Below are 22,746 nucleotides of genomic sequence, written 5' to 3'. Positions count from 1 at the left end.
AAATCTGACATGCAGATTCATGCTGTTTGCAAACCATATTGATATTGATGACCTGTGAGGGGAAAAGAGCTGGAGAGTCCAAATCATATTAGCTGTGTTGAACCATCCAATCTTACACAGCCCTGCTGTGCTGGAGGATAAACTGCTCCACAGAAGCGATGTATTTTAGTTTGCAGTCATCTGTGAGATAGACGTACGGAAGCCCTGAAGGGCAAGGGAGAGTTTCTTTTCTTTTTTTGGTGCTCCATTTTCTGAGTTCAATTTTTTTTTCATGTGTGAAACAGTGAATTTTGTTTTTTCATGTGATGAGCCGAGTGAATTTTTTAATTTTTTCCATGAGTGAATTTTTTTTTCTGTTTGTGAAACCCAGTGAACATTTTGTTTTTCAAGAGGAACTAAGGCTCAAGTGTTTCTTTCTGTAATACTCATTTTAACCACAAGAGGCAGCTTAGTGCCACGTTTGACATATTCCTCGCCAGAAGAAACACGAGTCATGTTACATAACTTGTAAACACATAGTAGATGCATGTTGTGTTTGGAGTGCAGAGAAAAATGAAACCTCCCCTGAACAAACATTGATGCTTTTCATCTTATTTAGGACTTTTGCCTCTTGTCGTCAAAATGAGTATTACAGAAAGAAACACTTGAGCCTTAGTTCCTCTTGAAATATATTTTATTCCACTGGGTCTCACACACGCAGTAATTTTTTTACTCCTCTCACATATAAGAAAGAAAAATCGCGGAAAAAAAAAATTTGAGTCGATATGAAAAAAAATTTTTTTTGCACCCTTGAATTTTCTTTTTTTTCACTGTTTTTTAACAAATGAAAAAAAATTTGAACTTAGAAAAAGGAGTACCAGAATTTTTTTTTGTAGATGACAATGTTGCAGTCATGCGACTCAACACGTCAGTTAAAAATGATGATGACGAGTCTGAAATCTTGATTTACTGCTCACCTTTGAGTATCGAAAATCACTTCATAAACATGTAACGTGATATGACACGATTTGTAGTAATTGTCAGTATCGTACGTAGCCGGCGACACAATGTGAACACATCGGTGGTTTGCAGAAATGATGACTGTCGATGTTTTATCCTGCACCCTCTGCTGGTACTGAACCTTCATACACACGTGCAATTTTTTACAGTCAGCTAACTCTTGTGTTTAGCTCCCGGTTAACTCGAATGAGGATAAAATAATTTAATCCTGCGGCAAAAGAATCTATCCGACGTTTTACAGCCCCTTCTCTCACACTGTTTATGGGGAAAAGTCTTTTTGGGCCACAGGACACCATGTGACGCTGCAGTTACACTGTTCGGCCACTATGAAAATTGGCCTCAACCCCCGACCCACTTCCTGGGGGCTTGATAGCCCCTCTCTGCAGGAAGTCGGGGGACTTCTTGGCCCATCTGGACTGATGAGGTATATAAACTGGTTTCAGTCAGACACTCTCCTTTTGTCTGTCGTGGCTCCCAACATCTTTTTATCTGTTAAATTCGGTCATGATTTGATCTAGTTTCTTGTGCACTTTTAGCAGAAGTTACAACATTTGGTTCTCCTCACTTTTGTTCTTTGAATCTGATGAATATCTGTTGAATTTCAGTGGCATTTGCAGAAGAGAGCGCTCGTGTGTGATCTTGTGTGAGTGTTGTGTACGAAGCAGACCGTTTCGAAATGATGCCGGCTGACAGGAGAGAATGGAGAAAAGAAACTTCAGAGAAATGATTGCAGAGTAGAGTGGACCTGTGAACCCCGCAGCATGAAAGCAGGGGTGGTGGAGGCCAATGAACAATCAGGCTGAGAGCGAAGAAAGTTCACATTTAATGGTCTGTTTGCAGATGCGCCCGCTGCCTCTTCTCACATTCACGAAGCTAACTGAGCTGACAGTTATCTCCTGCTTTGTTGCCGACTGGCCTTTACACTCCTCACTTATGTTTTCACATGGAAAATATCAATATAACCAGATACAATCCTTTGAAACTAAATTAAATATGACATGGGATCGACCATGTGCAGTCGAGCCTCTTTAATGGTAGACTGAAAGACAACCTTTGGACGACAGTGGTTTTACCAAATGTTTCAAATAAGTTCCAAACTGGGATAAAAGTGTTTTTTAAAAACATTTTGGGACTAAATACAACTTGGTCCAGTTTTAAAGGATAGAGTTGCTGGTGTCTGAATACTATACAGTTATCTGAGGAGGTCATCAATCTGTCTGATCTGCCATCAATCTTCAATATCACAGGAAATTTGAACATCAACCGGAGCCGTTTCTTTACTTTGCACCTTGAAAACTAAATTTCAGAGTGACTGGGATCTGCCTTTTCTCCTAATTGATGGAGTATTTTTTCATCTTCATCTTATTTCTCCTCTGCAGTTAATCTCCAGATCATGTTTTTCCACTCCTCCACGCTCCTCCGCTGCCCTCCACGCTCACTAGGACAGTGCCCTCTCTTTTTTTAACTACCTTCGGTGATTTTTTTAAAGGCTAGTCAGCAAAAGGGCTCCGAGAGACTGTGCTCTCCACTTTAACTTCATTACGTCCAATTAGACGCCTTGTCCTTCAGTGGAGTTCAGAGTGGTGCATAGGTGTGGGACCAGCCGCTGCCTCCAGCTTCAAATTAACAGCAAAATCGTTTTATTTCCAGCCTCTTTCCAGCTTTTATTCGCTTCTGTGTGCTATTTTATTTTGTTGCTGCCATAATTCTGCATTTTATGCTGCCAGTTTTTTCCCAGTCAACAAAATATCAATGTTTCAAGCTGTGTTTTACTCAAACTTGGATGGTTGGTTTACCAAAGATTTCTGAAGATTTACTTAAGATTATAATCTGCTGTATATTTAGACTTTCACTTTAGGTTTGCCGCAGAAACATGAGAATGAAAATGTGTGTTACTGTAAATAGTGCCATGGAGAAATGTAATGTGTAGTTTAAGGATGTTCATGTAAAGCAAAATAATGGATTTGAAGAATATAAATATCACAATTACAGCTGAATGATGCTGGACAGCTTCTTATCGTCAACATTAACTGCTAGGTGACAGTGAAAACACTTCACTGGCCGTGAATTATGCAGCTTCAGATCAGAGATGATTGTAAAGAGCACTTTATGAGAGCTCTCATCCAACAACACAAAGAAGAAGCTAGCAGTCCTCTGATGGAATTATTCATTTCCACATTGTTATTTTTCCTGCTGTTCATCAGCGGCCTTCTGCATGAATTACTTTTCTGGGAGTTCGTACAGATCCAGCAGCCGATTATCAAGTCTTTATTCACATTTGAAGTTAAGTCAGAGATTCACGTGTTTATTTAACTCCATCCTTTTTCTCCAGTGTCTCAGCCCAGTCTCCAGGATTTAATGTTCGCAGGTAACCACAGATACATCCAAGGTTGACGTCTGTAAACATGACATATCACGTTCACATCAGGAGGTGGAGGGGATGGCGGTGGCGTTACAACAGCCAACAAGGCTGCCAAACGGCCGATGCAGTCAAGTCACACCACCGAGGATACCTGCAGACATTTCCATCCATCATTGAGGCAACAAAACCAGATATTTTTCACGAGAAGTCTGTGATTTTGGTGACCAAAATAGGGATTTTCAGCCAAACCACACTGTTTTCCTCACCCTAACCAAGTGTTTTTTTTGTGTGTAAACAGAACCAGAGCATGAGCACAGGTTTGTAACAGGAGAGACATGGAAATTTCAACCTAAACAAACTGCTGAGCTGACATTTATTCTGGTGAAAAGAGTTATCTACTCGCCCCCCTGCTGATGGAAAGTCAGTGAAGTTTCGTCGTCCACAAAACATTTCTGGAGCTTCACAGCAAAACAGTGTTGCAGCGTTCTCCTAAACAACTTAAGTAGCTGCTTTAAAACATCATTTGTCACTAAGTTTAAAATCCTATTCAAAAGATGCATTAAACAGAGTGTGAAAACAGCAAAGCAGACAGAATAAATTACTCCAGACGGAAGAAAATGCTGCGACTGGTTTCTTCAGTTTTCTTCAGAATTAACCAGCAGGTCAGGAGGTAGAGTACTTCTTCCCCTGAAATAATAACAGACTTTCCATAATTGGCCATAATTTGTGCTCGTGGGACCACTCTTCAACTTCCATTCAGTCCTTTTTTAACTTTTATTCAGTCTGTGTCTCACCAACCAGGCTGTAGCCAAAGGCAAGACTGGAATTTGCAAACACACTGTTAAATGAACAGATTGAAGAGAGGTTCTTGCAAAGTAGCCACGATTTCAATGAGCACCTTCCACACCAGTAAATAGATTAAACAAGCCAAGTATTAAAAAAAACTATTCACTGAAGAAAATTCTGAGCACTCGGCCTCCCTGCTTCTGTGAAAAGTAACCCAGAAGTGTGAAGATTGTGGTGAAAACAACAAAAGCTTTTTTAGGCTTTTGTACGGCTACAGAAGCACTGCATCAATCTCACATCTCTCCCATTCTGTTTCCGCAGCACAGGTGAGATTTCCCATATGTCTTCATTTTGTGTCCGACTCCACGGAAACGGAGCAGAAGTGAATGAGAATGGAGCTGATGGATTGCACCCCGGGTCACGCATGACTTAGCATCTCGTTTGCTTCCCCCACGCCAGCGGAGTCGGTGGAAACAACAGCGGGGATTTACACAGACACGGTAAAGGTAAATGAGCTGACTGTTTCTGTCGAGGTCACAGATTTCTGGAGGTGACTGGTTTTTACATCTTCAGTAACACATGATGTGCTTCACTCTCATACCAGCTGTTGATTTGAGGGAAAAGCAGTCTTTAACTACACCAAACTCTTTGAAAATTCTTTGACATTTTGTAAACATGACATGTATGACACCCACTCTGCAATGAAAACCAATTTAGGGCAATATGAGACGATCACAGCGAGTGCTTCACGCGATGTCGTATACAGAGTGACAAAAAGTCCCAAGAGGAGGCTGCCTTGTGAGTCTGTGTAGGTCATCGACTGGTTAAATATGTTCCAGTCTGCCTGACTCATTGATCCATTGGCTGACTGAGGTTTGTATAAGTTCTGGCTCTGAAGCCATGTAGCTCACCTGTGCAGTGTGTTGATAAATCCATGGCGACGTCTGTGGTGCTGAACGAGGCGGGCAGATTTGTCGGGCTCCTGACAGACTTTTTACAACACTGTCAATTTCAACAGTCCCAAAGTGAATGCAAACCATCACAAAATGGAAATGTAGTTTCTTTACTTCGTTATGGATACTTACTTTCACCTCCAAACAGTGCTTCAGTGCATTTATTCACTGTAAAGTTGTTGTTAAATCAGACACTGTAATAAACCGACAGTTAGTCTCGGCCCTGATGGACGGCCACAGAAGGAATATTATTGTGTAAGTTAGTCAGAATGATCAGAACTTGTTCAACACAAATAAACACGCTGACAAATGATTTATTATGAGCTTATCTTACAGGAAAGTATACATTTATACATAAGAAGCCTCCCCGTAGATCATTCAAGCGAAGTTTCCTGTGGAGTGGGACGTGCACCTCCTCGTACCTCCACCCTACCTGAAGGAAAACTTCTTGTCGTGCGCTGAATGTATGTTAACATGAACAGAACTCGAGCACTGTGGAGCTTCTGCAAGACAGAGACCCAAAGGCACCTCGCTGTCGCCGTCAGATGACGCAGTGAACTGTTACACAGATGCAGCACACATGCATGAAGGTGGATGAATCAGATTTTCGAATCAGTGTAAATACAGCTCATGGAGACGCATGAGATCTGCAGCGGACACCATATAACCTTGTTACAAGTTCTCCGGGAGAAAATATATTAATAACCCTGTTAGAGTGGAAAAAATATATTACGGCGCCTCGGTGCACCCCCCCGCCCCCAGATAATGACATTTCAGTGAGAGCAAATGAAATGGGCCAATTTTCAAACTCATTACAAACTCGGTTCTGAGAGGGAATGGAAAAAAGGAGGAAACAGAAGGATGGAGAGGAGAGAGTATGAGACCGACGGTAAACATCGGCTTTGCATCTGTGTGATTGTTTTTATATATGCATGCCTTGTCTGTGCCTTCAGGTGTGTACGTGGATGCTTTGTGTGCTTTTTGTCCGCCTCCGTGTGTGTGTGTGTGTGTGTGTGGGCATGCATGCTTGCCGCAGACTTTTGTGTGATGTGTGTGTGTGCCGTGTGTTATGTATGCTTTGAGCGTACCTTTTTTTGATGTGTGCGCGCGTGCATCAACTCAGCCCAAAGCCAAGCTGACAGACAGCTTCCCTCTGAGGAGCCCCTTAGTGTTTCTGATTGATCGTCATAATGCCAAGGTACAGGCCCTGTCCTTGGTGCCTATGCTAATCGCAGCCTCATGCATATTTATGAGCTCCTTGGGAATCAACCAGCTAAATAAAGGATGAGGCCGTTGGCTTGGAGCTGCGTTCATCACTGACTCTGATTGATTAGAAAGTAAAAAAAAAAAATCAGCTTATAAAGACCTGTGTTTTTTTATTTTTTTCCCAGCACAGGGATCATAATGGAGCTCGAGACTCGTAGGAGGAAACAAAAAGCGAAGGTCTCCAGATTAAACAATTAAATGGATTGAACTTTGTGTAGTTGGACCAACATGGCTGTCGTTTCCTGTGTGTATAGACCTTTCTTTTAACCATGACTTGGTTGTTTCTCACCAGACGGTTTCTGTTGCCTTTTAACCCACCAGACTCCTCAAGTGCTGCATCTCTAATTAGCTACCACAAGTTAGGAATGAATCTGTTAGTTTTACTAAAACATACCCATCACGGACTTCATGGTGAATCCCTGGAGTAAGACTGAAAATGAAGGCAGACCACCCTTTATCGTTCATATCCCTACACTCTCGCTTGTAAATCATCTAATTAACTCGATGTTTTCTAGACTTTTACCTTTTGCTTTTGTGATGAGGCACTTTGTAACTCTAACTTTGTATCCTTAACTTTCTAACATCTTGCACTTAAACAAGGCTCTAACAGCAGACATATTGATTTCTTGTTTACCACCTTCTTTCAGCTGACGAATCATCGCTCTCATCCCGTGTCGTCCCTTCTTCACGCTGGAATCGATGATGGAAACTTATCCAGGGACGTCAGCGAACAACAAGGTCAATAACAACAATTAAGGCCCCCGATATATATATAAAAAAAACATGAACCAGAGGTGGAGGGACTATTTTTGTTGTATTACATCTGTATAGATTGAAAAAAAGCACTCTGTGGATGAGTTCGACATGATCTGGTCCGTAGAGTCACTACACCAGATCTTGTTTGATGCTAAAGCTGAGCCTTTATTATTCAAAGCTCCACTCCATTGTGTTAAGTTATTGATGCTTGGTGTTCACACACAGTCACAGTGGATGGACAGGCTTCACCTGATGTCAAACTCTTAATATAAAGACCATATTTTCACTGTCATGCTGCTTGTTTACATTCACCCAGACAGAGATTTCATCATTCATCATCTCTGGGCTTCCGTTTACTTGGACAGCTATTGAAAACCATTTTCATTTTGTGTTTTTTGCAATGGTTCATAATGTTTTAAAACAAGTTCCCATCTAATTCAGATGTTGAGGAGAATACTGGAATGCTATTTTGCTGCAAAAAGCTCCAGAAGTGTTTTGTTGATGCAGAAACTTCACCCAATTCTTCCATTTACATGTTGGTGAGCAGATAATGACTGAATTTTCATTCATTCATTTTCAACTGTTCCTTTAAGAGCTATAGGATGTTGTGTCGATCAGATCCCTCAGATTAATAGATAGGATGTTAATTGAATCAGAATCAGAGGCTGAAAAGAGAGACGTGAGATCACATTCAACATTTTGGTCCCTTTTATTTCATGTTAACCACATTTCAAACAACTAAACAACCAATGGTAATGGCATCACCAGATCTAAACAACACTTTGCTAGACAAATAATCATCAGAATAATAATTATACAAAAGAAATGTACAAATTCAAGACAAAAAAAACAAACAAAAAAACAAATCCAAAAAAAGAAAACAAACAAAATATATAATACAGATGAACGGCCATGAACCAAGCCAATAAAATAAAGCCTTAGTGGAAAAAAACAAAAGAAAAACATTTCTGGCATTCACATCGTCTTCAATACAACACTCTTACTGTCTTTGTCTTTATAGGTCCATTAACGAGCCTGACTGGACTCCAGCAAACAAATAAAACGTAAGCGCAGACTGAACAGTTTGCCACAACATTTTGCCACAAGTATGTCGGTTCTGGCCAAAAGCATTGACACTTTACTAACTAAACAAATGTTACCAGAGATCGACCTCCACCTTTGTGAAGTGTCGTTCCAAACTCAGTGATCGACTGTCTCCTGACACTGACATCTATTGGTATGAGTTGTTGACGTAAAATAAATGAAATAATGGGTTAGAATCATTTTTGATTTGATTAGAAAAGTGCTTCCGTCTTTAGTTTCAGTGACACGTCCGCGATGTTTGAAAATGAAGCCCTTAATTTGGTGTCTTCTTTGCCAACGAATCCCTAAATATCAACACAGACGCTAAAATAAGAGTCTTTAAAATGAGCTTGTTGTTTAGTCTTCCTCACGTCTCTTAAGGGAAATATGAAAGTTTAAAGTCTGGTCGAATGAGGAGACGATGGGAAGCTGAAGTCAGCGGTATGATTCTCATTAAGTCCCTCTCTTTGAGCTGCAGTGGCATCTGAACTGTCAGCCATGTTGACCTTCATCCACCCTGGGGTCAATCATTAACTGACATCATTTCCTATCACACCGGGCAGCGAGATTAATTTTTAAACCTGCACACCTCCTCGAGCTCAGTGAAAAGCAAATTCGAGGCTTTGTTTGCGGAGGGAAAGTAAATGTGACCTGTCCCTTTGTCTTTGTGTTGTCATTTTAATGATAGATGGCCGGCGGGGGGAGATTCTCCTTCACTGAAATCTATCAGGAATATAAAACATTAAACGTAGCGTGGCTCATAGTTCTGATCTAAATCCAATTAATTAACATCAGATCACCATGGGTAAAGTTACTCTCAGTCAGCCACGTCCAATTCTGATCTGAAACTTTATTCTGAAATATTATTTTAGAGATTAGTCTTAACTGAAACCAATATACAGTATACTGGAAAAAATGTGTGATCCTCTCCTGCATGTTGCTCGCTGTGTTTAAATGAACCATCTGCCTCGACAGAAGGTGCAGAACATCAGGAAGTTTGGTTTGGTCAATCTTGAGTTCAGTTACAGATTTATCCCAGTTTGTTCTTCGTCCTTTTTTAACAATTTCAAGTCAAACCAAGTATTCAAAACCACGTAAACAAATGGATGAAAAAGTAGAATAAATTACTCTATGTTTAGTTTTTCTAGAGCCCGACCGATACTGGATTTCTGAGGCTGACGCTGGTACCAATTTAAGACTGCAAAGAAATACTGATATCGATATATCTGCAGATTTATGTGACTCGGGCTGCAACTAAAGATTATTTTTATTAACAATTAGTCTGCTGATTATTTTGACGATGAATTGATTAAACGTTTCGTCTACAAAGTGTGAAAAAAAATAGCGAAAAAGCTCATCAGAAGTTCCCTGAGCCCAAAATTACATCTTCCAATCGCTTCTTTATCCAACCAACAGTCAAAAAACCCCAAAGGCTGCTCACTTACTGTCACAACTGACCGAGAACAGCATCAAATCATTCCAATTTGGCATGTTTGACATACTTGCTTGAAAAATGACTGAAATACTTAATCAATCATCAAAATAATTGGTAATTAATTTTCTTTTGACCAATCCATTAATCAACTAATCGTCGCAGCTCCTCTTGTAACAAAGATTTATAACGGAGGCATCAGTGCACTGAAACATTAAACTTAATGTTTTAATCATCTTTTTCTGCAAGTGATGAAGTTTCCATATCAGACAACATACTGGATACTGGTTTATTTTTGATAGGCGAACATTGGGCGATACTATCGGTCGGGCTCTAGTTATTTCATCTGGACTTCAGGGTGACCTTGTCGTTGGAAAAAAAAAAAAGTTATGTACCCAGAATCAAAAGTTAAATCCAAACAGGTTCTTTCTAAAAGTCTCCTTAAAAAAAAAAAAAAGTAATTTCAATCTTCTTCCTCATCGTAAGTCACTCTGAATGTGGGCGTCAGCTTAATGTGCAATATGCAAAAATATACTTCTTAATTCTTTTGACGACGTGTCTGAACGGAGGGTTTGTGGGAAGTTAACACGAGACTTTGTTCCAAACTAAAAACCACCGCTGAGAATGACACCGACTGCTTTGTAGAGCGATAGTGTTTTGAAATGAGAACCTTTGTTTGTAATGTGCCTGGTGCGTGATGTTTGTCTGTTTGTTTGTTTGTTTGACTGTGGTTGTCTTATCTTATTTACAGTAAGGGTGGATGCACACTATAAGATTTTGGCAAGACTGACTTCACATAAAGCCATCCAGAAACATTTAGGATTTTTTTCTTCTTACAGCCCCAATGTAAAGAAAACACAGGAGCAGAGACAAAAACAACAAGGTTTGGTCTTAAAGGCAAGGCAGGGTTGTTTTTCTTTTGTCTGTTTGATGCTGTTGTTATTTATCACCATGCATTGACTCCACGCATCGTAGCTTCTGACATGCTACAGTATTTGTTACCATTTTTTTTTTTTTTATCCCAGTAAAAGCAAAACTGTTGATCTGATGCAGTGTGAAGGAAAAGAAACCATACTCCGAATTTTTTTTGTAACCAATTAATGGATCACAAGTCTTATTAGTATTTAACATTGACGCAATCAAGAGGCCGTAGCTGCGAGGAGATTCATCAGCTTTTGATTTCAAAAGAAAAAAAGCCAGAAATATTCACAAGTGTCTGTTGGTTTTTGCTTTGATCCAGCGACTGAATCATCGACAGAAAACATCCACATCTCATCTCGCTCTACAAATACTCTGGGTGGATAAACATCGGAGTCGAGGCGTCATTTGAACCTCGGCTAAATGTGAAAGTTCCCATTAAAATCTTCCAGTGTGCATCCAGCCTTCAGAGGGAGACAACATTCAAGGCGTAGAATATATCTAAAAAGGAAGTACTGTACAATAGTCACATCACAGCCCAGCAGAGAGGACAGAGAGATAGAGAAGGAAAAAGTGGCGCTTTCTTTTTTTTTTTAACATCTGATTTTGTTTTTTTCGACATATCATTTTTTCTTTTTTCTTTGTACAAGCATGTAAAGTCCCCAGTGTCACTGAAGCAAACACACACATGAAAAATCAGCGGTGTGTGTGTTTGTCGCTTTTTTCTCTTCTGTACATGTTGTGTGTGTGTGTGTGGGTTATCACGGGCACACACAGGTAGATACACACACACACGCGCGCTCAAATATGCAAGCATGCCCCCTCACACAGAGTCAAGTGCACATTCTCTCAATCACACACACACACACACACACACACACACACACACACACACACAGGCACACATGCTCACAGGTCGGGGTCGGGTCGACACGAAGCGGTTCTGAGCGTCGTGTGTCCCGGTGTTGCGTTGAGAATGACAGGCAGCGTCAACGGCGATTCAGAAAAGAGATTTTCAGCCCGCAGCCAATCAGAAGGAGCTGAGCGCCTCCAAAGCCACTTCATAGCAGAACTTATACTGTTCCTGTGGAGGGAACACAACGAGCGACCATTTTATTATCTACACATCCCCGTGCAACGCTTAAAAATAACACAACACAATTTCATACTGTTTCACTTTGTTTATATGTGGCGGACCCTGCCACCTGTCTAGCTTTAAACAGTGTTCTGGGGATCTTATTTTCCTCTGAGAACAGCTTGTTTATTCAGGTATTGAAAAAATAAATATATTTCTGAGTCTGTATTCATATTGTAAATGTTCTGAGTTTGAATTTCTTCTCCAAAAAGGCTTTTCACACTGCATACTGTCAGCCTCGGGCTATCCTTAGCCCTGCGCTAATAGTTGACCCTGTGATAACTTAGCCTCTTCAAACACACACACTGGTAACCCAGGGTTAACCTAAGTCCATAGTGATAGGATTCACATTACATTTTGACCAGCCCTGGGTGAGCTGTCTACAACGTGGTGCGTCTACTCTGGATAACTTTAGCCCCGTGTTTACTCAGTTTTCTGGGGATAACCACAAACTCGGAGCTAACCCTGCTACAGAAGAGGACTGTAGGGTTAGCCCACTTTGGAGTGTGTCAGTGTGAACACGTTGTTTGGCTAAGAAGGTTGGCAGAATGTTTTCAGCTCTGGGTTAAGTGCAGTGTGAAAAGCCTTCCTGTAAGGGAAACTGTAGGCAGTGATGTAAGTTTAATAATCCTCAGTTTATGACTGATGACATGTAGCGGCGGTATTCAAACTTTTCTGTTGTTCGCCCAAAAATGTTCATGCTCACCACCCAACAATTCAACTAGTTGGAAAGGATCCAAGTTAAATTTGACTCAAAAGTAAGGTCAGCACGATAGCATCCACAAACTCTTGTCTATTTCTCCAACATAAAATCATATTTATCCGACTTAGTTTCACTCTATATTTTTCCCCTGGTCATCTTCAGTGTCTCTTTGACTCCCAGTTAGACAAAAGTTAGACATAAAGGATGTGCTAACTCCTGCACTGACAGTAACATCGACTTCCGAGTGAACTTTGGTATTTTGTGTACGGTAAACGGCACATGCATATTTATGAATGTACACTGTACTGTATGAGGTCTGCCCAAACTTTTTCCCTTGGGGGGCTCCGTAACTGAAGCTTGATGCTTGGCCACAGGCCAAAAACAAGCACTTATTGTATTGTTTCCTTAAGATGTAAAATATTACAAGGCTCCCAAGATCCTTTGACTTAACGATTTCCTGCACAAAGTGTCACTCTGCATCAATATAATACAGAAGCCCTGAGGGGCAAGATTTTTTTTTTTTTTTTTTTTTTTCTCTGGTGATCCATTTTATAAGTCTGATCTAAATTGTTTCCTCTTCTGTGTTTATGATTTGAGAACTGGTGGGGAAAAAAGTTTCACAATGTGTTTTTCAATCTGTCAAAACACATGAAAAAAAATGTCAGGATGACAAAAATCACAAAGCTGAAACTGAAACTGAGTGGAAAAGAAAACATGGGAGAGAATTTGTTTTTTTGTGTGAAAAAACTTTTCAGGAAGGTAAAAACAATATTCACGTGTTGAACCAAAGGAGAAAAAGTATGAAACCAAGTGGGGATTCTTTTTTTTTGTTTGTTTTCCTCGAGGAGATTTTATTTTTTCATGTGTGAAACTGAGTGAAAACATTTTAGATCAGAAAATCGATCACCAGAAAAATAAAATCTTCAGTTGCCCCTCAGGGCTTCTGTAGTTTAAACATTACTTGCTGGGAACATCTTGGACAATATGATCTAACGTCTAAATGTCAAGTAGCTGTCACATTTATCTCTGATACTTCATATGCTATGATAATAACTTTTTAATGCATTCATACATTAGATTTCCTGCCTCTGGCTGGCTATAAAATGTGTGTGTGTGTGTGTGTGTGTGTGACGAGTCCTCACCATAGTCTCCACCATATTAGTCTTGTTGTTCCTCAGTGTTTTGACGGTGTGGAAAACATCCACGATGTTCTGCTGCTGGATCATCTCGTTGATGCTGCAGATGGCACAGAACGTTCCAGAACGCCCTCCGCCGGTACTGTAGGGGAGGGGGAGGAGGAGGAGGGAGGAAGGAAAGAAGGAGAAGACAAGATCTTCATCATCACACATCATCATCATCATCATCATCCTCCTGGAAACCTAGGTGAGTACGCCAAAATCATCTTGCTGATCAGAGAAAGAAACAGTGGGATTGGGAAACACCTCTAGTCTTTCTGGACGAGCTGCTTTGAAGTTGGAGCGGTTCACTCTCCTCCTTTACAGAACAGCAGGACTTGATTTTCCCCTTTTATCACCGTGGGAGTCATGCTTTTAAAAACGTGTTTATCGTGAAATTTAATGTTTCCTTTCAAGCATTTTTCTTCTCCTCTGAGTTATTCTCCTGTCACTACTTAGTTGCAGCTGCTGTGTTGAGGTTGTTTGTGTCAGCTTTTCAAAATCGCCCTTGAAACCTCTGAACCCTGAACTCAGAAACATTTCAGTGGATTTTAATAAAACCGGTTATGAAAGGCAAAATTTGTTTCTCAGCCGTGACTGTATGTATATCGGTGTTTGGTTGTGTGGAGGAGGACGGGCTTTCTGTTCAGAAAGGAAAACCTTTTTAGCCTTTGGCCTTTTGAGAGCGTACTACCAAGTGAATTTTGGCAAAAATTTTGGGGATGTGAAGCTCCAGAAATGTTTTGTGGATTTTGAACGTTTTATTTTTACGTTAACTTTAATTCTCACCTCAAACCACTGAAACTCACTGAAGTTACACAGTGCAGAAACAAGTGATAGAGACACGGTTCACCATATTACAAGACACTGTACCATAAAAATTGGTTTTGAACTTGTTATTTTAAGGAAAAAAAAGTTTCATAATGTTGCTATAAGTATTGACAAGTGTACTTGTCTGCGTCCAGTTAGAGGAGTCAGAGCATATACAGGGTGCTATTGATTTATGTTGGCGTCTCTGAACCGTCATCATCTGTGATCTTTGACAACAGTGGGCAAATCCAAATTTAGTCTACTACATTTGAATAAAAAACCTTCTGTGTGTTTATGTGTGTGCAGCTTCATGCCTGCTTTTGTAATCTAATGATATTCTGATTGATGATTGTCTTTAAATCAATTATCAAATACCCGAACACCTGCTGTCCTAAACCAGGAACAGGTACTGATTAGTTTTAACATGCTAACCACCGGAACTGCTCCTTAAACCGTCTTACTTTGTGACATTTCATGAAAAATAAGTAATTTTTCTGACATTAACATTTCACTTAAGATTCAAACTTCAATACAAACAAAACACCATTTTTCTTTGGGCAAAATAGTGCAAACTGTAACACAAAAAAATAATTATACACAAAGCCTGACTATGTTTGTAAAAGTGGGATTAAAGTTTGCAGAGTGCATACAAGTTCCAGAATGTCAAATTTGACATTTGATTTTTTTTCTTTTTAAGCAAACTAAAGTGAAACAAGTCCAACAATGAAAGTTTTCGAAAAGGCTAAATGAGACAAAGACTGACAGGAAGTGACAGAGTGAACATGCAGAACAAAGAGACCTGTCTCTGCATGCAGCTAAAGAAACATGAGCCCTACTAATGGATTTAAGACATCTGAATGGATGTGTTCACTTTTTCAGGGGCTAACGAGCTGTAATGGACAAAAGGTGGAGTGACGCAAACATATTTGTGTGTATATATTGTGTGTTTACAGGCAATGTGGCCCGATCAGCAGTCAGTGCTCTGCCAGTCAGCAGTCAGACCTCCCGCCATGAAAAGAGCTCCAGACTTTCCCGTCTCGACTGGTTCCAGCTGAATTCCTTCAGCATTCTGACTGAATAAAACATTCAGGCGCTGAGAGGTGGAGTGGCAGCCGTCATGAAATTCACCCACTGTCTACTGCTAATGCAGCTACTCTGCATTTACAATGCCAGGACCGCTGCAGCTTAGATGGCATCAGATTAGTCAATTTTCTGGATTTTATTGACTAATTACTTTTGCTGAAGGACTACAAATGAATGCGTCCAAAAGTGGTGAGGAATGTTAAAACAAGCAGAGTGTATCACTGGACCGATCATTTAAAACGACTAATTTTCAGGTTTGTTGCATTTTTTTTTACATACAAATGTGTAAATCTGTTTTGAAACGGGAGACAGCACCACTGGTTTTCGTTACGCTGCGTTTGAGATAAAAACTTAAAATGCAAAGGTATTCCTGCCCTCGATCTGGAAATGAGAGTACATACATTTTACATTAGTGCTGTCAGATACATCTTAGGGGCTAAAATGCATGAAACCTAATTACTGAAGAACAACCAGCAAACCCAATAAAATCAAGACAGGCCAAGACTCAAGTTCTACTGAGGGTCAGAGCAGCTTTCACAGTTTGTTAAGTTTATTAACTTCACCATCCGAAGGTCAACCAGTAACCATAACATGTTCCAGCTCATGTAAAAGACACTAACAAGCATCAGCTGAAGCCAATACTGATGATGACGTTAAAACATTGAGGATACGCAGCATACCGACTTTCTTAAAATTGTTGTTGTACTTTTCTCTCGCTTGGCAAAATGGTTAAAGGAAGATTTCAGCTTATCAAAGTTCTTATCTTCATAGATTTGGCATCGTACCTGTCATAAAACGGTGAGCTCGGTGATACAGGCTTTAAAAACAAATCACCAAGTTAGCCAAACATGCAGTATTTGGAAGAGAAGAACCAACGCTGAACAGCAGAATTATTACCCAGAATATCTGCCTTTCTTTCAGAGCTAAATCATGTGCACACTAAAGCTCGATGACAGATGCTTTGTGAGAGAGAGGAATTATCAGATAAATTAGACTCAAGGTGTTTATGAAATACTTGGAGCCACATTTTTCAGATGTGAACTGCTACATGCTGTGAATATATTAGAGATCGTTGGGGACAAGACAGCACACTATTCGTTCTTCACCATCTGAAATACATATCTATATAAATAAATACAGCACATGATGCTGTTGTCAGTGTGCCGCTCCTCAATATTCTCTAACAGCTTCCCCCCCGTGTGATTCACTGAAAATGAGACATGTAGTCAGCATTAAAGACCCATCAGACTCCAACCTCCAGGACAAGTGAAGAGCAGGAAAATAATCCATTTTCACCAGCTACTGATTGAACCATCATGTTTCTCTTTATCTCTGGTATTACTTAGTCTGTGAAATCAATAGCTGGGGCTGATTAGCCAGTGTAGCTGCCTTTACCCAGAGGCAGAGAAAGCCTGCATCCCGTCAGTTACATTTACTGATGTTGAGCGTAGCAGTGATGTTAGCGGGTCGGGTAGGGTGGGGCAACTACACCCAAAGCATTTGCTCCCAAATTGTGATATTCATGCCAGTATTTTAATTTCTTATGATTATGATTTTATTGAAAAATAACTGATGCACATATAAGAGGAGTCAAGCCTGAAATATCAATAGCTAAGCGTATTGATTTAAACTGGGGGTCATAGAAGGGATATGTATCACTGTCACCATCTATATTCCCATATGACACCAGAAGATTAACCATTGATTCTGTATATAAGCGTTAACAGTTGAGTCAAGATCAGCCAGTCATTTTATTTTCAACATGCAGCCCTGAGGGGCAGGTGAGGATTTTCTTTTTTCTGGTGATCCATTTTCCAAGTCTGATCTAAATTACTTTCTCTATTATTTTATACTTTCTTATTTATTTTTCCATCTGTGAAAACATTTGGGAAAAAAAGAAATCGGTAAAATTCAGGAGATTTTTGTATTTTATTTTTTTTTTTTAATTAAGGAGACGTATGAGGTCAAAATGAGAATTACATTGACAAACACTTAAAATTGAGCCCACATGTTTTCACAGATGGAAAAAAAAAGGAACTTTGAAATGTTTTCCTAGCAAACCCTTTTTTTCCATCTGTGAAAACGTGGAATCCCACCCACCCACGTGAAACCAAGTAAAAAAATGTTTTATTTTGTTTTAACTTTTCTGGAGGCTGAAATATTTTTTTTTTTTTTTCCAAAGATGTTTTTTTTTTCTGCAGGGAAAAAAAATTAAAAAATCACGTGTAAAACTAAGTAGGGAAAAAAAAAGGTTTTGCCAGCATAATCTTTCTAAGTTCTGTATTTTTTTTTCCCCATCTGAGAAAAACATGGATTTTTTATTAACAAAAAATTCCCAAGATTTTTTTTTTTTAATTTTCATTTCTGGAAACACAAAATGTGAGTGAAACTGGGCGGAAAAAAAAATTTGGCTGGAGAATTTCTTTCTTTTTTTGTTTCTTTTTGTAATACAAATGTTGACCACAATAGGCTGAAGTGCACCACTACCTCATGTTCTGAATAGGACAAAAAGTATAATTTTAGTTTTAGTTTAATTTCTCCGTGCACACTAAACACACAGGTTATGTAACATTACTGTCATGTCTTCCTTTTGGCGAGGGATGTGTTATAATTGGTGCTAATCTGCCGTCACAGGTGGAATATTGTGAATTATAAGCAAGTCAGAAATGGCCTAACTCTGATATATGATAAAGTTTTTTTTCTTCCTGCTTGAACTTTCTTTGTGCACTCAGTTTCACCGATGAACAAAAAAAAAAATATTTCATGAGAAAAAAAAAAATCTTCGCTTCACACATGTTGCTTCCTTCTGATTTTTCATTCAGATTCACACATAGAAAAAAAATTCTGCTGGGAAATAAAACCAAAACCAAATTTCACTCAGGTCCACACATTCTCCTGAAATTCGTTTTTCATTTGGTTTCACACACAGGGGGGAAGAAAAAAAAATAAAAAAAATGTTTTTTTCCAACTTGGTTTCACTCGTAAAAAAAAATAAAGTTTTTCTCCAGATGTTTTCACAGATGGAAAAAAATAAGGAACTTAGAAAGTTCTCAAGTCATAAACACAGGAGAGGAAACAGTTTAAATCAGAGATTAAAATAATATGGATCACCAGAAAAAATAAATAAAAAAATCTTCACTTGACCCTCGGGGCGTCCACAGATACTGACTGCTGCTGTTTCTATTTTAGTTGGGGGCAAACTATTTGGGCCCTGCAGCTGAAAACAAGGTAGTGATTGCGCAGCTGCCATAGTATTGACTGACATGTGATTTCATAAGAAATTTAAAAATGACTACTGTGTACACAAGGTGACTGACTTCTTTAGTTAGTAGCATACAATCTATGGAAATCTTTAAAATTGCCTATTAAGAAATAATTCAGAATGATTTAAGATATGAATTTCTGATTTTTTTAGCACGTTCAATGAAAACAGCTTGTATCTCAAACTCTCTTTCAGAAATCACACTGAGAGCAAAAAGAACCTCACAGCAGCTAGAAAAAACAAATCAATGCCAATTCTGATTGGCCCAATGAGCTGTGACAGAGGATGCTGATTGGATGAGCACCAGTGATGCGCTTGAGGCAATGTTTGGTGTGTTAGTGTTCGTGTGTTGTTGTTAGTGAAGTCCCCTGTAATCTCTCGTCTATAGATTTTACAGCCTCTGTTTCCCCCCCTCATTATCAGCTTCATTTGTTCTGCTCAGATACGAGCTGTATGGAGCGGAGCAGCGTCTCTGTGTGTGTGTGCACCACCAACATATAGTCAGAAACAATACACACACATGTACGTGTGTGTAATCATTTTATTGTTTTTATATCTTTTTTGCAAACAGGCCTTGGAGAGTCTTACTGCATTTGTGGAAATAAAGTAGTATAAAGCCTTCAGTGTTTCCAGGGGAATCCTATTGTAATCTGATAAAACTGTCTCCAGTGATGTAACTCGGCGGCTAAGTTGCATTGTGGGTAACGTAGGCTCCAAAGGAAGAAGAATGCATGTAATAAAAATGGCGATATCTCTGGTTCTGCAGTATCAGTTTTGATCATTTGCTTCTAAACTGCCCATTACGAGTCCAACATACATCAGATTGCTTCCAGCTTCCTCTGGAGCCACAAAAGGCTTTTCACATATGCAGAAGTATACTAGAAGTACTCCCCAAGACATGTACAAACACTACAAACTGGTGGAGTTACCCTTTAAATAAGGCTAGATATAATATAAATACTTAAATGTGCAGGTCTTGTTGTGCAGGCAATCTGTTATATATCTTCAACTAACTCATTTGTAGTTATGAGCTAAGCTGACATTGTTATCAAACTACAATAAATTTGTACCTTCTGTTATGAATCGTCCTTTTAAACTTTTCAGACCACCTGCTGTGTGTTTGTCTTCCTCATAGTTCACTTCAGACGCACCTGAACTGAGATAAATGTTGAGCTCAGACCATCTGTATGTCTGACAGATCAGCGGGGGAAAATAAAGCATGAAAGAACGAGCCAGCAGAGAACAATGGATGAGTCTACAAACACCATATATTGTATATATCATCTCAAAGGTTTGTGTGTGTGTGTCTTTATGTTTCTGTGACTGTGAGCCCGTTTGTTTCAAGCGTTTTGTCGTATATGTGTGTTCTTTCCGAGTACTTCGTCATTGTTAAGCCTCTCTCAACATCTTTCACACACACACACCGTTTGTTCTTCTGTAGTTTTATCTTGATCTATCATTCCAGTGAACAGCATTTGTTTCCGTCCTCCTTTAACCCACTTCTTACTATTTCATTACAGCTTTTGGAATACGTGTGTTGTGTGCGTGTGTTGAACTTACAGGCAGTGAACCACAGTCCTCCCGTCTCCTCCGTCGTACTGCTCCTGCCACTTCGCCAACCTCCTGACCAACTGGAGGATGGAGCGTTTGGAGAGAGGCGTGTCCCTGTAGGCCGGCCAGCCAATGAACTGGAAGTGCTGCACCAGGCGGTAACCGTCCTGTGGCTGGAGAGAGACGAGTGACGAATTAGGATTTTTATCACCACAGCTGTCATCATCACAATGAAGATCAAGCAGTAATTATTTTGATTAAGGCGTCTAAATGGAAAGGATAGCACGTAAGCATTATTATCTTTCTCTGTCCTATTCTGACGAAGCCGTCTGTTGACATTTATGACTCAGATGTCTGTCTCTGTCCCCTCCTGCCAAAACCTTGTTGAACCAAGCTTTGATTGGAAAGGATTCAACGTGTAGTCTGACGTGGACCACAGTCAAATCATCTTAAAGACATAAATGTAGTCTAAGGGTTTGCTTTTAATGTTAACCGAAGCTGGTGAACAAGTTAGATAGTGGAAGGAAGGACATGTCTTCTTCATCAGTGAACATTTTGAGAGTTTTATCTGAGCTTCCTTCTGTTTTTTGGCAAGTTTCTGGACGACTAAGATATCAAAACACAGTGTGGTTTTATGCAGAAGCTGCTATTCTTCTCAGTGGCGGTCTCATTTGCTAATGATAGACTCAGCTGACAATAAAGCACTTTTCATGTGTTAGCACGCTGTTGTTCTCCAATTTGTTCTTGTTTCTGAGGAAAATGCCTTTTTAAAGGAATCGGATTGGACTCAAAGAGGACATCTTGTAATGTTTAATTCAATTTCATGGCAGACAAAATGTTTTCAGTCATCTGGCCCGAGGCGGTTGGCATCCACCACCTCAAATACCAAAGCCCGCCATCACTGTCAGACTGATTTACTGTGAGGTTTGCAACACACGTTGACACTTACACACATTTTCCTCCATTTCTTTCTCTCTCTCTCTCCAGTATACCTGCTTTCCCATTTCTAGTCAACTTCCTTCCTTCTCTCCCGTTTCATCCTTTCTTCCAATCAACTCCCATTTCAAACTTTTTCTTTGCCTCAATCTTTTTTTTCCTTCCACCTTCATCACTCTTTATGTTTTCCTCTTTTCCCCTTCTCTCTCTCAAATCTCAAATTTCTCCTTCCTGCTCTTTCACTCTCCTCCTCTTCATTTGATGGCTTAGTGGTTGGTGGTACAGACTCAGCTAGGTTGGAGCTGCTCTCACAGTGTGAGATGTGCTGTTGTGCCGATGATATGAGCCATTTCACGCTAGACTGGTGATGTGTTTGAGAGGGAGCGAGAGAGAGAGAGGGAGAGCGCTAGAATATAGAGAGTGGGGTAGTGGGGAGTTCACTAAGTGCTATAGGAGCATGCGGACGATAGGGCACCACTAGAGTTGTACCGTCATGGATGGGTGAGAAAATTAGATCAGAAGGGAGTAACAAGAGGAGGCAGGAGGGGAGGAAAGAGGAGATGGAAGTGAGAAAGTGAAGGGAAAGAAAAGGTGAGAAAAGAACACAGGCAGCAGAGGACAAGAGGAGGAACATGGAGACACGGGGAGAGGATAGTTTTAAAAATGTTCTGTTGTTATTGCACCACCTCCTACCACACTGTCTTTGTCTCTTTAGAGCTCTCTCTAAACCAGGACTCAGTTAGCATGGCGGCTATAGTGTGTTAGAGGTATAGTCAGTATCATCTTGTCGGCTGCTTAGTGGGAGCTAAAGGTCAGATGAAGATGAAAAATGCATTTCATGTGTTGTTACTTTGTCTTCCTGGGTGTATCCTTCCACTACCTATTGTTATATGTCAGATAAAGGGCAAGGATGACATTTTTTATTTTTATGGGAAAATCCAAACCATTTTGTTTTTCTACTTAAGGGTTCAACCAAAAAATGAAAATTCAGTCATTATCTGTTCACCACCACGCAGAAGGAAAGTCCACATACTTTTTGCCCTGTAATGTGTATCTGTGAGCAGCTCTTTGCAGTACTTTACCACTTAGCTAATGTGCAATAGCGGCTATATCCTGGTTAAAGTGACCTACCAAGTGCAATTGGTAATAATGTGACATGATGGAGCAGTACAAGTCGAAACATGAGAAGCAGAGAAAAAAGTGAGACTAGAAAGGGTCAAGACATTAACTTTAAAGTCTCCCAGAATGCTCGTCAACTAATCTTGCTAATCTTGAATAAATTTCAGGATAAGACGCACTCTAGGTCAGGTTGAGGATGAATTAAATGAAAGGAGCGGGGAGGGGGTAGCCGCTGACTTCAAATTGGGTCTACGAGAAACCATTTGTGTTTTCAGTGTACATGAACGAGGCCCTGAATGCAAACCCACGTTTAAGACTACCCTCAGGTCACAACCATAATTTAATCATGCATATACTCTTAATTTAACAAGAGCATAGTTTTTCAAATACAGTCAGGAGGTGTGAGCTTTGTTGGAG

General features: G+C 39.9%; 1 protein-coding gene across 8 annotated transcripts in view; it reads right to left on the bottom strand.

Moving 5' to 3' along the window:
- Nucleotides 1–7,812: 7,812 nt before the first annotated feature.
- The window catches only part of ptprt (protein tyrosine phosphatase receptor type T), a 334,457-nt gene continuing 319,523 nt past the window's right edge, over nt 7,813–22,746 (bottom strand). For all 8 annotated transcript variants that reach the window (XM_084348993.1, XM_084348986.1, XM_084348987.1 and 5 more), the window contains 3 exons: nt 20,284–20,447; nt 13,536–13,671; nt 7,813–11,639 (listed from right to left, as the gene is read on the bottom strand). In XM_084348993.1, the coding sequence (XP_084205119.1) occupies nt 11,586–11,639; nt 13,536–13,671; nt 20,284–20,447 (354 nt within the window). In that variant the 3' untranslated portion in view covers nt 7,813–11,585. The remainder of the gene's footprint in view (nt 11,640–13,535; nt 13,672–20,283; nt 20,448–22,746) is intronic.

This window comes from Pagrus pagrus (assembly GCF_965226575.1).
Source record: "Pagrus pagrus genome assembly, chromosome: 3".
NCBI classification, from domain to species: domain Eukaryota; kingdom Metazoa; phylum Chordata; class Actinopteri; order Spariformes; family Sparidae; genus Pagrus; species Pagrus pagrus.
Note: the sequence above shows the minus strand (reverse complement) of the source record. Positions and strands in the feature narration are given on the sequence as shown.